The 17,090-nt window shown below is 49.3% G+C and overlaps 4 protein-coding genes across 4 annotated transcripts; 2 read left to right on the top strand and 2 right to left on the bottom strand.

The window, feature by feature from the left end:
- Nucleotides 1-28: 28 nt before the first annotated feature.
- On the bottom strand, nucleotides 29-4,300 carry N7446_006908 (uncharacterized protein; the record flags this gene model as incomplete). Its single annotated transcript, XM_058515655.1, has 6 exons — nucleotides 29-66; nucleotides 116-1,769; nucleotides 1,818-1,868; nucleotides 1,916-2,636; nucleotides 2,691-3,995; nucleotides 4,068-4,300. 6 exons carry the CDS (start codon nucleotides 4,298-4,300, stop codon nucleotides 29-31), a joined length of 4,002 nt encoding a protein of 1,333 aa, XP_058372833.1.
- Nucleotides 4,301-6,096: 1,796 nt separating this feature from the next.
- Nucleotides 6,097-9,309, top strand: N7446_006909 (serine/threonine-protein kinase). The gene is made up of 6 exons (XM_058515656.1): nucleotides 6,097-6,634; nucleotides 6,736-6,858; nucleotides 6,914-7,025; nucleotides 7,076-7,280; nucleotides 7,333-7,973; nucleotides 8,026-9,309. Exons 1-6 carry the CDS (start codon nucleotides 6,592-6,594, stop codon nucleotides 8,549-8,551), a joined length of 1,650 nt encoding a protein of 549 aa, XP_058372834.1. The 5' UTR covers nucleotides 6,097-6,591; the 3' UTR covers nucleotides 8,552-9,309.
- A 511-nt stretch (nucleotides 9,310-9,820) lies between these two features.
- On the top strand, nucleotides 9,821-12,574 carry exg2 (putative exo-beta-1,3-glucanase; the record flags this gene model as incomplete). The annotated part of the gene is made up of 4 exons (XM_058515657.1): nucleotides 9,821-10,763; nucleotides 10,793-11,052; nucleotides 11,102-12,114; nucleotides 12,163-12,574. 4 exons carry the CDS (start codon nucleotides 9,821-9,823, stop codon nucleotides 12,572-12,574), a joined length of 2,628 nt encoding a protein of 875 aa, XP_058372835.1.
- A 196-nt stretch (nucleotides 12,575-12,770) lies between these two features.
- Nucleotides 12,771-16,664, bottom strand: N7446_006911 (GAF domain-containing hybrid sensor histidine kinase/response regulator; the record flags this gene model as incomplete). The annotated part of the gene is made up of 2 exons (XM_058515658.1): nucleotides 12,771-13,064; nucleotides 13,122-16,664. 2 exons carry the CDS (start codon nucleotides 16,662-16,664, stop codon nucleotides 12,771-12,773), a joined length of 3,837 nt encoding a protein of 1,278 aa, XP_058372836.1.
- Between the last annotated feature and the right edge of the window lie 426 nt (nucleotides 16,665-17,090).

A 17,090-nucleotide genomic window follows, 5' to 3' on the forward strand; every position in this document is an offset into this window, starting at 1 on the left:
CGGCCAGATGGTATATTGGGTTATTGGCTCAGGCATTTTGGCTAAAGCGCTGGCTATAGCGATCACCTATCCACTGTTAGCCAGATATATCATTACTGAGATCCAGATATCATACCTCGAGTGGTGCGCTTGGTGCGGGCTCGCGTGGCAGTTGCGGTTATTTTCCTACTGCCTGAAGCCAGTCCCTTCGGACTCAGCCGTCGCTCAGGACCAGAAGTTGCGTTGCGTGCCATCTTTGTCGGTTTTGCCGGCCCAGCATCAGAATCTTGGGTTTTGGTGGGAACCTGTGGTTTTGCTCCCAAAATGTTATCAGGGGACTGCACGCTTGTGTCAACCGAAGTCTCTTCCTGTGCCACAGATTGGCGAAGGCGGCTGTAAGTCCGCTTCTGTGTTCGCTTTAGCGCTTTGTCCTCGGAGTCCTTTCCTGAACTGTTATCAATCGCATCTGATATTCGTCGCGGCCTACCAGTCTCTGGTTGGTCAACAACATCAGGTCCCTCAAAGCTGACAACCTTTCTTTTTGTGTTAGACTGTTCCGATTTCATGGCTGTATCGACAAATGGGTCATCAAGCTTCGCGAGAGCCGAGTTGGATCTTTCACTCTTGCTGTCATCTGCCTTGCGCACATGTTTACCCACAGCAGAGTTGACTCCACAGACGTTTTGACCAACCGTATCAGGCTTCGCTGGCATCTCTTTCCTTCCTTGAGAGGCCTTTGGAGGCTTTTTTGCATCTGCAGGTCCCTGGAGATCAGGTGTTGACATGAACAGCATCTCCAGCTCAGCTTGATCGTTGAAAAGCGAGAGACTATCCTCCCGTGAAAGCTTGTCTTGAAGACTCGCGAATGGTACGATATGACCTACATCAATGGGCATTTTTGGTAACCAGTCGACGCTTTCTCTGGTCAAAGGTTTCGAGGCATTATATGTCCGTTGAGACAAAGGCAGGTCAGTGTGGCAGCTCGCGATCGTCTCACAAACACGCTCTGTTCGCTGATCAACTTCCAGAGCCTCATTTGCTCCGCCCTCTCGTAGCCCGAAGACAAGTTGTTTATTGTCCGCGAGACCCAGTCTGGTGCTACCTGGAAGGTTTTCATCTGATGAAACCATGGTAATGGGCCGTTGATTGGGCGAAGACTGAAGGATGTTTTCCACTTTCTGCCATGTCTGCTTGAATGGCTCGTCAGAACGCATCTCAATGATTCTGGCAAAACCCTCTCTTATAGTCGCTTGCCAACTTTCAGCCTCTTGAGCCCGACGGAGGAGTGCAATAATCTCAGAATCAGCCTCTTCTCCGACCTCCTCCAAGGCCAAGGAACGGGACTTCATCACCTCAAGGCTGTCATTCATCTTTGCAAGCTCCTCTGTCTTCTGGTTCGTCTCTAACTCGAGTGCTTTGTTCCTTTTCTCCGCTTCTTGGGTGGACTTGAGAGTCTGAAATTCGGATTTCTTGTTCAGCGCCAGGCTTGCCTGGAGCTCTTTGGCCTTCTCCGCCAGCTCCAACTCAAGGGTTTTCAATTGCTTTTGCACGTCCTGAGATGTTTTCAATCTTTCCGTTTCGATTGTGGCCTTCAGCGCCAAGCTTGCTTCAACTCCGTGAGTCTTCTCTGCTGCTAGCTCGAGTTCGCCAAGGAGTCTTTCCTTTTCAACTCTGAGTTCAGCCTCGGAACTCTTCCAACGTTGTAATTCAATGTCTTTGGCCTTGGCTTCAGTCATATATTTCGAGCAAGTGGCGTTCAGCTCCTCAACCTGTCGTTCTGATTGCTCGAGCTAGAAACTTCAGCAAAATTTCGTTATAGTATGATCAGAATGCCTTACTATGGTCACTTTTTCCAGTCGCTCAGTCTCCGCTGTCTTCTCTGATTCGGCCTTGGAATCATTAGTAGATCACTTGATACGCTTGTTCGTGGACTTACCAATGATCTCTGGAAATTGACTAGCTGGCTTGTCAGCTGGTCGGAATGAGTTTCCAGTTTCGCATTCGCTGCTTCAAGTCCTTGTATCTGTCTTTCGAAATTGGCTTTCAGTCGATCCTGCGACTTGGTGCTCGCAATATTCAAATCCTCGCGGACCTTCTGCTCGACCAATTGAAGCTCACCCCGCAGGGCAGTCTTTTCAATCTCTAGCCGGGAGTTCTGACTCTTGGATGCTTGCTCATTGGTAACAGCCTCGGCCAGCGCGTGCTGGAGATGCTCATTTTCAGAAGCCCTGTTGCTGAGTTGCTTCCGGAGAGATCCGAGTTCAATCGAGACTTTTTGAAGTTCAAGTTGCAATTGGGTATTTTCAGCAAACTTGGTCGAAACCTCCATCTCAAGGACGGGGTTTCCTGCTGGAATCTGGGCTTCGGCAAGTCTTTGACCGAAGATCTCCAAGCAGTGCACAAGGTCTGTTTCTGTGGTCATGGTGGCCTTGACAGAAGCATTGAGACTACTTATCATCGGCTCAATCCCTTCAAGGTTTTCTTGGAGATGTCCATAACGGGTTTCGCTGCTGGCGAGCTGCTTGCAAAGTGATGAACCCGGACCGAGCTTCCCCTCGATAAATCGCAAGCCTTCCTGAAACGTTCGAGACAAACCGTTGCTTACATCCATGTTTGTTTCAACACCCTTTGCAAGTCGGCCTGCCAGCGCGTCGATCCTGAAATACTTGTCAATACCATATATATCATCACTGGGTTGTTGCATCACATACCGGGTGACAGCTTCTTGAACGCCACCTGTGAACTTTTCGACATCCATCGTCTGAACGCAGCATTGTTCTTTCAACTCCTGGATCGAAGAGATACACCGTTCAAGAACTGGACTCATTGTTGAAGTCATGGCATCTCGAGAATCAGAACAAGTTGTGGTAAACAGTTTGCAGGCGGATTCAAGCTTCCCAATCATTTCATTCTGGCCTTTTCTGACAATAGTCAAATAGCGCGCTTGGCTCTGAGATTCATTTTGAATATAGGACTCAAGTGTCACCACTCGCTTCTTTTCATGAGATAGCTGCGACTTCATGCTTTCGTCTCGTCTCCCTGAATTGTCCAACGCTTCTCTCAGCATCGCAATCATCCCCTCGGAGATGGAAATCTTGCTGCGTTGACCCTCAATGGTGTTTGTGTTTTCTGCGACTTGCAACTTGATCTCTTCCAAATTCTGTTGGATCTCCTCTTTTTCTTTGTGAAGAGACGACGTGGTCAACTTCAAATCGCTCGTTTGCTCCCTAAGCGTATCATATTCAAGCCCGAGTTCATTGATAACATCTTTGAATTTGGCAAGCCTTGCCTTCCATTTGTCTATCTGTCCTCGCTGGAGCTTTGCATCAGATGAGCTTTTGACAAGTTGGGTTTGGCATGATTCGAGTCGATTATGCAGAGAATGAATCTCTCCTTTTAGGTCCGAATTCTCGGTCTCGATTTGTTGTTGAATACTTGCCGACTTTTGCTCGTTCTCTTCGCGCTCCCTCATTTTCATAATGAGGAGCTCAAAGAGATCATCTTCACCCAATTGGATACTGTTTTTCTTGACCACAGGAGGTGTCAAGCGCTTGGTGGGTGGTCTCTTTTGTTTAGTACGACGTTGCTCTGGACCACGGGGTTGACTGTCCACGGGGTTGAGCGACATGCAGGAAGGCGCATTGATTGAAATGTTCTTACTTTTCTGACGTGGCCGAGCGGTCCCAGGCAGCATGGGGATAGCTTCATTGGCATTTTCAACAACTGAGTTGGGGCTTGAGTCCAGGATCGTAACATTCGCCTCAGCAGTGCAAGGGTTCTCCCAATCATCTGTTCGAATGGTCTCATTCGGCTGGGGAAGCGTGGGGGCTTGTTCAAGCTGGAGACTCGATCTGTGCGCATGTACTGAACTTCCAGTTCCAGGTCGACTTCCGCTTTCCTTTGGTTGCTCCATGGACATCGATAGCCGCTGCGGTGGCTGGAAAAGCAACGATGTCCTCCCGGGAGTCTGAAAATTGAAGGTAATTTCGTCCCCAACATCGCGAGCTGCGGGCGTACTGTGATTCTCAAAACATGTCAACATGTCCTCAGACGTTTTACTCAAAATTGATTCCTGGCAGAATACGTACGTCTCCAGTTGGGCTAATTGACCATTGAAGCTCCCCTCGCCTTGTGTCTGCTCGCTTGAAGGTTGGGCATTACCGATTGCGGCTTGCGAGAGAAGGGGATTCTTGGGAAATTTCTTCAGAGTAAAGGGATTCCGGTGGGAAGCAGGTTTTGCGAATGAGAATGCCTCAACATCAACACCCGAGCTCCGTGGTCGTTCCATTAGGAGCGGATGGATCTTGTCGGAAATCTCCATGATGATGTCTGTCCTGAAAAGTATTGCAGGAGATGAAAGGAAAAGCGGAATGAGATGGTCGACGATGTAACTAGACTTGGTGTTGAGGGTGTCAGGTCGAGGAAGGTGCTATCCCGTGACCGTCTTCTATACCACTACACCCCATGATCCTTCATGGTATCTGACAAGCTTTGTTGAATACTCGGTAAACAATCGACATGGCGACTCGTTCAAATCAATGGCCAATCCATGTTCCGGTTGTAAATAAGTTAGTAGGTACATGATTAACCACAATTCTGCAGTTATTGATAGCTGCTAGACCCAATCTTCTATAAAGGAGGTCAGCGTGGCCTGTCTGCATGTAGGTAGCAGCCACTCAATGGAAAGTACGCATCTATTCCAAGTAGTGACAGACATATAGCCGAAAAGGTCAGCAATCACATACCATTTGGAAACCTGCTTAACTATTTCAATTGCCCGCTCAAATGATATACCCACGGCTATAGATAGTAGATAGTAGTGCTTTCGACATACGTCAGAACCAGATCGAGGTAGTGAGTTATTGTCCAAATTATATATCCTATTTACAGCCTCATTTCCAGTTAAGGATGGATTAGGTTCCGCAAAAGTTAAAAGGTGGATCTGAAACAGCCACTCCCAAGCCGAGCGCCTCCCTTTGTCGTATAAGACACCCACTTGAGGGTTCGTGCCAAGTTAAGGGCCCAAGAGTTAGAGGGCCCGCTAAGCTTATAAAATCTTGCAAAGTTGTGGCGACCACGCTAGCAAGCTGACTGTATTTCGGACCTCGTATCAATCTGGCACGCTGGAATTTACAAAGAAAGGGAAATTGGCTTGCCTTGGCGGATATGCATGTTTAGCATAGTTCCAGGGGAGTGGAAAGGGCCGACCTAGAATGTGGGTTTGATTCTACTGCGGCTGAGCAGCGCCACGCATATGAGAGATCACATCGAATACCCAATCGAATGTTCTACAAGTGTTCCAGGACCGTTAGTGTGACCCAGACCGCGCTGGCGAAACAAACATTGCGATTCAGGCCGAGACGGTAACGTGGCTGCCACGAGAATTCGGGGAGAACAGGGTCTGTCACTGTGGCAAACAGTGACCAGTCAGATGCAGATGGATGTACCTAAACTGGCTCCTGGTTGGATCGATCGATCGAACTATATGTGATAGATTCTGACTTGACGTGATATCCACCAGGCAAGGAAAATGGGATACGAAAGACGTATCGCAAATAGGACAAGGTGTCGCAAAAGCAAAGAGCAGGATGGTCCATTTTATGGCTGAAGCGCTCTGCACCCGCCCCCTAAACCCACCCACCGTTTCATATAGAATTTTGATCGCCAGGATGTTCGTCCAGAATGATAATGCACAAGTCACTGGCGAATAGTAAAGTCTGTGCATTTTCTTAGTGGATGTCATAGCCTCCGCCTATCAGCCTAAGCCCAAGTTGACTTGGCTGGTTTACTCTCCACTCCATGTTGACCTATGGAGAATATCGTGGGTCCCCGTCTCTCTGCAATGCTCGCGATGGTGTACGACCTAGACCCAACTCAAAAAAGGCCGGTAATCTGTTCCGTTCAGCTAGGCTGGAAGGGTAATAAACCAGTGTAGATCGCACGGCGTCAGAACCAGAAAGAGAATAGGTGGAAAAGAGAGAAAAGTGAGAAAAGTGAAGTGTTTCTTTCATCCCCTTTCCCCATTTTCTTGCGCGTCACGCGTGATTGGCCCCAGGGTACTGCCGCTTCAGTCAGACCGCTCGCCCGCTCTCTCCCCTTTCTTTCAAACTTGAAGTCATTGAAGTCGCGAGTTCAGTATTTGCTGGCTCTTGATTCAGATTGTCTCTCTTCTACTCCGAGCCACCCCTTTCTTTGTGTGGGTGCTACCTTATCGTGTCTAGGCTGCGCTTAGGACGGCCTTAGCTCCCGGACCTCACGTTTTCTCGATATACATATCTTGCATACATTTGCCCTTGATTTCTCTCTGGAGAGTTCTGGATACCTGTGTGCCTTGCTTCTTTCGACCTGTCACTTTTTCCGTGCATTAGCATCTGGACCTGCATCCTATTCCGACTCTGAAACACCTGACCCCCGCTCGGCGATTCTACCTTCGGAATTACATCCTCTGATGGACATTGCGATTTGAGCTCGATATTCGCCGATCCTAACAGTTCTTCCCACTCTCCTTTCGATCCTTACGTCTCTCGACCGGAGTTTCTGGGACGAGTGTGATGTTGCAAGGAAGATAGTAGTGAAACCCCCAATACTTCACCCATACCTCATACCGACAATATGGGAAATACTCAGGGGAAACCGGTGAATTGCAATGATGCGGGTATGTCAGCTCAAGTTGAATTTAGATGGAAGGACGTACTTGGGGTTGTCTTCATGACTCGCAGGTTCTGAACCGCATGCTGATCGCTCTGCCTTTTCTAGTCAACCTCAACCATTTCCGCCTCTTGCGAGTCGTCGGAAAGGGTGCATTCGGAAAAGTTCGAATTGTAGAGAGGAAAGATACTGGACTCACATTTGCCCTGAAATATATTCGCAAAGAAGAAGGTGAGTTGCTCGAGACTAGCATTGTCGGGGAAGCTATAGCTAACACTGGTGCCAGTGGTTCGTTCGGAAAGCGTACGGAATATCATTCGCGAACGGAGAATGCTCGAGCATTTGAACCATCCATTCCTTTGCAATTTGCGTTATAGCTTTCAGGACATGGAGTACATGTGAGTTTGTTCGCAGCGATCCCCCTTGCTTATCGCTGACCAGGTTCAAGCTATATTGTGGTCGATCTGATGAACGGCGGTGACCTACGATTTCATATCTCACGAAAATGCTTTACCGAGGACGCGGTGCGGTTCTGGATGGCGGAATTGGGTTGTGCCTTGAAGTACATCCACTCACAGGGCATCATTCACCGTGATCTAAAACCGGACAATGTGCTATTGGATTCCGAGGGACATGTTCATTTGGCTGACTTCGTAAGTGTCGTGCGCCTGGATTGTAGGTGACGAGGCTAACCGTGATTTCTAGAACGTGGCATCGGATTTCCGACCGGGCAAGCCTCTTACAAGCAAGTCAGGAACATTAGCCTACTTGGCACCAGAGGTCTACGAGGGAACTGGGTACTACTTTGAGGTCGACTGGTGGTCATTAGGTGTCACTTTTTACGAGTGCATCTACAACAAGCGACCGTTTGAAGGCCGGAGCCAGGATACCCTGAGTGAAAACATCAAAAAGGCACAACCGAAATACTACGTCACCAACCCTGCAGTCTCAGTTCCCTGCTTGCGCGCGCTGGGCTCGTTGATGGAAAAAGATCGGAGTCGCCGAATCGGTGCCATTGGCTTTGAAACTTTTACCCAGCACATGTTTTTTGCCGAGATCGACTTCGAAGCCCTTGAGCGCAAACAGATCCCACCAGTGTTCCGACCATCAAGCGAGAAAACCAACTTCGACGCGACATACGATCTGGAAGAACTTCTCCTTGAAGAAGCGCCCCTCGAAGCTAGAGCGCGCAGACAAAAGCCGCGTGCGGAGCTAAGAGAGGATGCCACGGCAAAGGAAATCCGGGAGGATGAGCTCCATCGCTTGATTGAGACGATGTTCGAGCCATTCGATTACACCTTGACCGACTACCAAGGCAATGCCGCAGATGCTATTGCCGGTGTAGTGTGAGTACTTTTTCCACTATGCTTTACATCCTTCGCTGACACCATTCATTAGAAACCCAGAGGACTGCCTTCCGGGCACAACAACCTCAACCACACACGCACGTCAATTGTCCCAGCCTGATCAATCTGGTCAAATCACTTCTCCCATCCAACACGACGCCTCTAGCATCCGCGTTCCGCCCTACGAAAATATGCATCCAGTGGGCGAGGCCCTCACCGCCAACGATTCCACGCCTGTTCCGCACCCACCTTCCCCTTCCACCGGCGTATCTCCCTCACCACCACCTGCCCCATCCTTCCACCGGCCTCTACCTCACACCCCTCGCCCGCGCGGGGCTACACGCCAAATGAGCAAGAGCGGAGGCGTACAAATGGTTCTGAACGAGGCTGGTAGCTGGAGCGAGCTGGCCCACAGTTCAACACTCCCCGCCGAAGGACTAGAGGGTGCTGATGACAAGGGCAAGCAAGCCAATGGAATGATGTCATTCTTCAGTCGGAAGAAGGGTCGTGACCGCAGTCCCAAGCCCACTGAGCCTGGTGTTCTGGGTAAAGAGGGAGCGAGACAGATCATCAGCTGAAAGCTTCCCCTTTGATTCTATCATCTGTAATGCGATATTGTCATCCATGACAGCCTCATTGTACCCTTGGGTCCACGAATACCTACCCACTTGTGGTCTCTACTCGAAATGGAAATTGCCATTCAGAGACAGTTGCTATGTTTAGCACCCGAAGGCGACTGGTCAAACACCGGACCTTCGTCTCATACACTTTGGCCAGGACGCCACCACTTCGATCACTTCCCGCTCTCACTTCACTGTGAAGTCCTTGAGGGGAATGCCTTTACTGACCCTGTGTCCGATTGCATCTTGCACATTGACATCACATCTCCCAGCTCCGATTATTGCAGCAGATGGAGTGCTCGAGGCACCATCTTCTTTTCTTTCTATTAGATTCCCCGGGCACAGCGAGAATTCATTTCGTTTCATATTTTTACTTTACTTTCTTTCTTATCCCTCTTCGCCTACTCCCGCGCAGAGTTGTACAGATGTTCACGGCAGACGCAAACCCAGAAACGTCGTCTTTGCTTTTATTGTTTTAGTACCACCCCTCTTTCGGTAGGCTTTGTCGATTTATATCTTTTTCTCTTCGCAATGATGTGTTTCTTGAACCTTTTATTTTTATTCCCTCGGAGTTCGCATACCCTCACTCGTTGGACATGATGCTTGTTTAATTCTATCTTGTTAGAAGGGTTTGGAGTTCGCATATGTGCAAAATGATCAGTTGTATTTAATGTCTTTTGGTCTTCTATTACATCCATATACCAATATCCTTGCCAATTACATATTGTACTTTTTACGGTTGTGGCACATATAGTCCACCTGGCCCGTAAGGGTCACTCCACCAGTTCCTCAACTGCTCCATTACCCCCAGGAAAAGATAGAAGATCCAGGCTCCAATTGCCTTACAGATCCAAGAACAACATCAGATAGCGTAGCTCCCGCATATTGTGGCTTTTGTTGCGTGGCGTATCGCCGTGTGGGGAAAAACCAAAACAAAGCAGCCTAACCAAGGTCCCGCAAGAACATCGGCGACAACAATGCCTGCAATGCCAAGCTGAACACAACTCCTCACTCCGACACAACGTCCCACACACACGTCGAATCCTACGTGTATCCCCAAAGACCCCGAAGCCAACCCCCAGCATTGCAATTCAATCCAATCTAACTCCGCCCCCCTGATACCCCAATCCCCCAAACAAGAAACGGATCGCCCATCTCCACGTGCTACCAACATACCAAACCAAAGATCGACCACCACGCAAACCTAAACGAGGGTGCACCTGTGGCATGCCGAGCCAATCCCGCAGCCGGGACCGTCCTGAGCGACGAGACCGGGAGAGGGATCGCACACGCGACAAAGAGCGCTCACGCCGTCGAGACCGTGATATCGAGCGCGAGCGCGAATACATCCGCGGCCGCTACGAGGAGGCCGATGAAGGCGCTACTACGTCTAGTCCTAGCAATGCGCGCAGTGCGAAGTACCGTTTCCGTGCGGAATCAGGGAATGAGTCTGACTCGCGTGACGTTGATGATGATGCGGCGTATGAAGAGGAGCAGGCTAGGCGGCGGGAACGGAGGGAGAGGAGGAGACAGCGGGAGGAAGAGGAGTTTGCTGATGGGAGGAGGAGGAGGGATGGGAATAGGGAGAGGGAAAGGGATCGATCTAAGGCCAAGGAATCGCCTGCTACGTCGCCTATCAAACGGCGGGATCGAGAGAGGGATCGTGATGGGCATCGTCGACATCGGAGAGATGAGAGTGGGAGCCCTGCGAAGGATGTGAGGGAGAGGAGGAACCGCGATGTTGATGTTGATGTTGAGGCTGAGGCTAGGCGACGAAGGAGGAGGGAGAGGGAGAGAGAGCGTGAACGCGAGAGGGAGAGGGAACTGGATCGTGAGATGGAGATTGAGGCTGCTGCGGTGCCTGCGCGCAAGCATCGCAGTACCGAGTCTACTAGCAGTGCCTCGCATCTACTGAGTGTGGATGCTATGGCGCGGCTGGCTGCTGAGCATGATGACGAGTCTCGACGACAGCAGTCTCGCCGTCGAGACGATCCACGCGATGAGAGACGGCGACAGCGGAAACGCGCTGCACTTGCTGACGGGGCGGGTGTGGCGCTTGGTGCTAAAGTTGCAGAGGGCCGGTCTCGTCATAGATCTGGTGCTCGAGTTGTTTCTGGTGCTTACTTGGAGGAAGGGCGCAGTCCTGATATGAGGGTCCGTCATCGCGGCGGTGGACCTCCCCGGACGACCATTGGAAAGAAGAGGAGAGCTGGGAGGGCAGCCTTTCTAGTGGAGGGCCGCCGGCTTGGAAGTTCTGGTCGAATTGGTCTAAGAAGAAGCGCATTGTGATTGGGTGTTTGGTGGCTTTTGTCGTGCTGCTTGCTATTATCATTCCCGTTGCTCTTGTTGTTTCGAAAAAGAACAACTCGGACTCCGACTCGGGCTCTGGCTCTAGTTCTTCTGGTTCTGGCGGTCCCTCCAATTCCAATTTGGATAGTATCAGCCGTGACAGCATCCCGGTAAGTTTGCATGGGACTCTTTTTACGATAGTTGCTAATGCTACTTCAGAGCTATGCAAAAGGTACTGTCCTAGATCCGTTTACCTGGTACGACACAAACGGCTTCAATGTCACCTTCACAAACGCCACAGTGGGTGATCTTTCTCTCATGGGCATCAACTCAACATGGGATGACTCTGCCCGAGCAAATGACAATGTGCCTCCTCTCAATGAAGCATTCCCTTATGGTTCCCAGCCTATTCGTGGAGTCAATCTTGGTGGATGGCTTTCAATTGAACCCTTCATTGTGCCATCTTTGTTCAAAGAGTGGTCGTCTAGCGATGGGATCATTGATGAATACACATTGAGCAAGAAGTTGGGCAGCTCCGCGGCAAGCACGATTGAAAAGCACTACGCCGAATTCCTATCTGAGTCTGACTTTCAAGAGATCCAGGAGGCCGGACTGGACCATGTTCGTATTCAGTACTCCTACTGGGCCGTCAAGACCTACGACGACGATCCATATGTCGCCAAAATTTCCTGGCGCTACCTTCTGCGCGCTATCGAATATTGCCGCAAATATGGACTTCGCGTGAAGCTCGATATTCATGGTCTTCCTGGTAGCCAGAACGGTTGGAACCATAGTGGTCGCCAGGGCAATATTGACTGGATTGACGGCACAAACGGCGCCTTGAACCGCAAGCGATCTCTCGAAATCCATGACCAGGTGTCCAAATTCTTCGCCCAGGATCGGTACAAGAACGTGGTGACTATATACGGTCTCGTGAACGAGCCTTTGATGCTGACCTTGCCCGTTGAAAAGGTCCTCAACTGGTCTCAGGAGGCTGCAACACTTATCCGCAACAATGGTATCAATGCCACTATTGTTCTGCATGATGGCTTCCTCAACCTCGACAAGTGGGACAACATGTTCAAGGACCGTCCTGATAATATGTACCTCGATACCCACCAGTACACTACCTTCAACACAGGCGAGATTGTGTTGAACCATACCGCCAAGGTCGAAATCATCTGCAAAAATTGGGCCCCCATGCTCAAGAAGATCAACACGACAAGTTCTGGGTAAGCTGAGCCCCTTTCCCTTTCTTTACAAAGCTAATATACAAACAGATGGGGCCCTACCATATGTGGCGAATGGTCTCAAGCCGACACAGACTGTGGTCAATACGTTAATAATGTCGGCCGTGGCACTCGCTGGGAAGGGACATACGACACGGGCGACTCAACAGCGTATTGCCCAACCGCCGACGAAGGAACCTGCAGCTGCGCCGATGCAAACAAGGACCCGTCCGAATACTCAGACTCGTACAAAAAGTTCTTATTGACGTATGCAGAGGCACAGATGTCTGCCTTTGAAACAGCCATGGGTTGGTTCTACTGGACATGGCGCACTGAGTCCGCAGCACAGTGGAGTTACCGCACGGCATGGAAAAATGGATTTATGCCCAGCAAGGCATACTCGCCAACTTTCAAGTGCGGTGATACTGTACCTGACTTCTCCGACCTGCCGGAGTATTACTGAAGTGATGATAATGTTTCCGTTTATTTTGCGTTTGCTTGCATTTTCTTGATACCATGGACTTGATTTAGAATTCTCGCATATTATGCATTTTGATGGCTTTCATCGTGAGGAGTGTGTAGTTTCATCCGTATCCACTGAACGAAGCAGGGAAATACTCGCTGAGCCCTATTGAAACCACGTTGATCTCTCGCTCAAACTAAACCTCTTTGAACCAACCTCCTTGCTCCCAAATCCCAGGCTGATAAACACACCTATTCCGCATCCACTTAATCCTCACACCCCCAAGCAAAAGATTCACGCGGTGGAAATCAATCGGCTTCATAACCCACCCATCAAACCCGGACTGAACATACATTTCACGGTCTTTCTCTAAAAGAGAAGCCGAGACTGCAAAGATAGGAACACGAGTCTCAGGCAAGCCAGAAGAAGTCATCGCCTGTTCATGTTCACGGATCATCTTCGTGGCGCTCAGGCCGTCCACAATGGGCATCTAGTAAGGCGGGATTAGCTATGAATTCCAAATGGAGTGGATGAAAGTAAAGCTTACCTGCAGATCCATCAGGATGGCACTGTAGAGTTTAGGGTTGCTCTTGTAGACAGAAGCGCATTCCTTGCCGTTTGTTGTCATATCGATTGTATGGCCGAACTTCTCCAGACGCTTTCGCAGTATTGTACTATTGATCGGGTCGTCTTCAGCGACCAGAACGTGGAGCGTGGCATCCATGGTGGAGTTTTCCTGGTCGAAGCTTTGGGTTTTGTTGGCTGGTGACGCGGTGGCTGGCGGCTTCGATACCTCCGGGGAATGTGGTGGCGTTGGGAGAGGGGAGGTCTTGCGATGTATCTCCTGTGGCGCTTTGCTTGCTTTAAACTCTGGGCATGAAAGCGAGAATTTTTTTGATTCTCCTGTTTCTAGACAGACGTCGACATCTAGGATTGATCCTCCTGTGAATTCAGGTGTAGTGCCACATTCACACGGGATTCCATCTTTCTGGTTGTTTGTGCATGACCTTGATGTTTTTTCTTCCTTTTCTCCTTTCTGTCTTGGCTGAGAACTAGCTGAAACAAAAGAGGTAGCTTGATCGTCCGAATTTTCCGCTGGAAGTGGGAACTTGAGTCTGATCTTGAAACAACTCCCTTTGCCTTCTTCAGATCTTAGGCTTAGCTGCCCGTTCATGTTGCGCACAATCCGAGCAACCAGTGCGAGACCGAGTCCAAGTACGCTTTCTATTTCCACTGGTGTGCCAATGGGTGTGCATCCATACGACTTTGGTGTCTTCATATATCCCTTATTGGAGACTTGTTCCAGCTCACAGAACAATGTTTCAACGGTCTCTTGGGACATACCAGACCCGGTATCATGGATCGCAACCTCGACAGATATATGATCGGGATCCACGTCCTCAGGGACAACACAGGACTCGATGGTGAGCGCGCCTGATGCAGTGTGCTGGATAGCATTGCTGATCAAGTTGGTGATGACCTGACGCACTCGTCGTTGGTCTCCGAGGACAGGTGGTAGTGCTGCATGTTGTACAACCTGCAGGTCGACGTGCTTTTGTCTTGCCTCTTCCCAGAAGATGTCCGTTGCCTCTGTGAGAGTCTCAGGTAGATTGAATATCTCGTCTTTTATCAGCCGCTGTCCATTTTCGGCGTTCGTCAGGTCTAGCAGATCATTGATGATATAGACCAATGACTTGGAAGCCGAGTGAGATCTGGATATGTGATCTCGTGTTTCTTGGTCCAGGGATCCATCAAGGACAATCTCCAAGTAGTTTATTATAGCGTTGAGAGGTGTCCTGAACTCGTGTGCTGAGTTGGCAAGCAGTAACCTCATCAGCTGATTGTTCTGCATCGCCGCCTCCTGTTCTTGCCAGATCTCACTGAAAGTTCGGTACAGCAACGACAGCGAAGAAGCCTTTTCGAACTCTGCCGCAGACCATATTGATTCATTCTCATGGTCACGGGGCGTGTTACATCCCGAATCAGCCCGAAAGAACATGATGAAATCATGTCCATCCACTGAAAGTGGAACATACAACAGACCAGATATACAATGAAAGCCACGGTAGTAATTTAGGTCCTGAAAGTCGGATGTGATATTTGTCGATGAGAGTACCGTATCAATCCCTTTGGCTTTCATGTATTCCAGTACTGCCAGCACTTCTTGAGAATCGGCCGGTCTGCCCAATATCTTGCTCTCTCCCATGATAGATGCCGCAGCGTAGTCCGCCCCAAATAGACTGAGCAGATCACCTGACGGGGTATTGGCAGCTTGGGGGCTGTTTTTATTATTTGAAGATATGTGTGGTTCTTTCAATGCAATGGGAAGAGCAAAAGATAGGCGCTGAATGTTGTTTGAAGCCGCTTCTGCCACGAACCAGCATACTTTCTGAACGATTGGGTGCAGTGTTTTGTCTGCCTCGTATGACTGACATGATATCAATCCCCAAAGCCTGCCGGAAACATTGATTCCAATTGACAGACAAGCTTTGACAGGAGGACCGGAACTCGGCTTCAGGGATGTTGGTGCCGCAGAGAGATAGGTATGCGACATATCAAGTGCATGTTTATTTGTGGAGGCGCGGTAGACAAGCTCTGCAGATTGGTTGGTTCTGGCGTAAGAGAGGCAAACAGTATTCCGCATATATCGTTTCCTCAATTGCTCAGGGAACGTTGACTCGGGAAAGGAGGTGCCCGTAAATGAAGTCAAACTCAGTGAAGAGTCAAAAGCATCGGCAACCACCGTTCCATTGCAATTTTCTTCGAAATGAAATATAGTAGTTCGTGAAAATTGAGTAAGCTTTTGCAAGGTCGCGACGGTACTCTGAACAAGTGTTTCTACCGTCTGAGACTTGGCCAGCTGCTGCAGAATGCGAGGAATGACATTGAGAACCTCCGAGGAATCTGTGACGTTGATTTCGGTTGAGCGACCATCCTCCTTTGGGGTAGCAAGTTTCCTCGGATCCCCATGAGGGGCGAGATCTGTACAGCTTGCTTCCGATGTTTGTGCATGTCTCTCGAACTGGTGGACTATTTGGGTTGCTTTTGTAGGGGAGCCAGAAGCCATGGTGGGCTGAATCTCGCAGATGACATAGGTTTTATATGCTTTGCTAGTATGCATAGTACACCACACACTTTGGCTGAGCCTTTCGCGAAGAAAAAAGGTCATCAGGAAAATCTCAGGCCCATATTCCACAACTTCATACTGGTCATCCAGAACAAAGTTGACATGATCGAGGAAAGTATCAATGTGCCAAGTAGACAAGATATCGCAAAATGAATCGAGTTCAAAAAGCTCGTCTGGCGAATATCCAATGATTTTGGAGGAGTTGTTGCTGGCTATTTGCACCTCGAACTTTCCATTTAACTCTGCCAGCACGATGAGTGCGCCAAATGGCTGGATGGCAATGGCTTCTTCATCTTGCTTTGAATATTGTAGCCCATTTGTCGGTCTGTAAGCACCAAGGACATCGCCACCGCTTTCGACGGCGTTTTGTAATTGTCTCAGAATATTGGCGCTCGGTATGTTATCTCTGAAGGTATGAGGTATAGTCGGATCATCCAGTGAATGCTCGTCTTCTTGATCTTGTTTCTTAGATGCTGGTGAATAACCAGTCTCACAATTGCTGCTTTTATGCAGCTTGGCAAGAGAATCCGGTCGCTTAAGGGCTTCCTGGCCAATGCTTTCCTTTACAGCAGCAATTGTCGGCTGGAAATTAGCATTTTCGTTGCTGAAGTTGCCGGTCCATGTATCCGAGAAGGGTGATATTGGTGTTTCGAGCTTCTCAGTAGAAGGGGTCGGCAGTGCGGACGAAGGGGTCGAATCAAAGGAAAGGGCTGAGCGAACTGGAAAGATTCTTTCGGCTGAATCATTGCCCAGTTGGGGTAGCTTCAGCTTTGGTGAGGGTAGCTCGGCTACCGTTGATATCTCAGTTTTGGTGTCGGACAGGATGCACATAGTCTTGGGGATTGACAATGTTCTTGCGAGGGTTTGTCTGTTGTGAGACAATTGGTCTTGTTTCTTGCCATTGTCATCCTTGTAGATGACTCTCCAATCGCTGTGGTCGTTGACATCGGGTGGTAAGGACATATCCCAGCCTTGAATCCTCAATAGGCTGAGGAATAACTAAGAGAGTAACCTCACCAGACAATGGATGTTAGCTATAACTAGAATATATCCATTCAAAAGAAGCTCACTCACTTACGTCGATATTGACTCCGTTCAAACAAAAAAAAAAAAAAACAAATCGGCAACACAGATATTCTTAACGCCGAAGTTATGGATATCGAGAATCATATAGAAGAGTGAAGAGTAGATGGAGTTATTGGATAGAGAACAATGCTCTGGCTGGGGTACTCAAAGAACCTATCCCGAGTTCAAGCTTTCTCCTGCAAGTTCAACCTATCAGCTCAAGAACCAGCAGAGACAAGCTTTGGTTTTGTGTGCATGTCCTCGGTTCCTTCGTCCGGTTCGCCGAAAACTACCATCATAAATGGACTCGCATTCCTAGATCCA

This window comes from Penicillium canescens (assembly GCF_028828765.1).
Source record: "Penicillium canescens strain IBT 15451 chromosome Unknown utg000004l_segment0_segment0, whole genome shotgun sequence".
In the NCBI taxonomy this organism is placed as follows: Eukaryota; Fungi; Ascomycota; class Eurotiomycetes; order Eurotiales; family Aspergillaceae; genus Penicillium; species Penicillium canescens.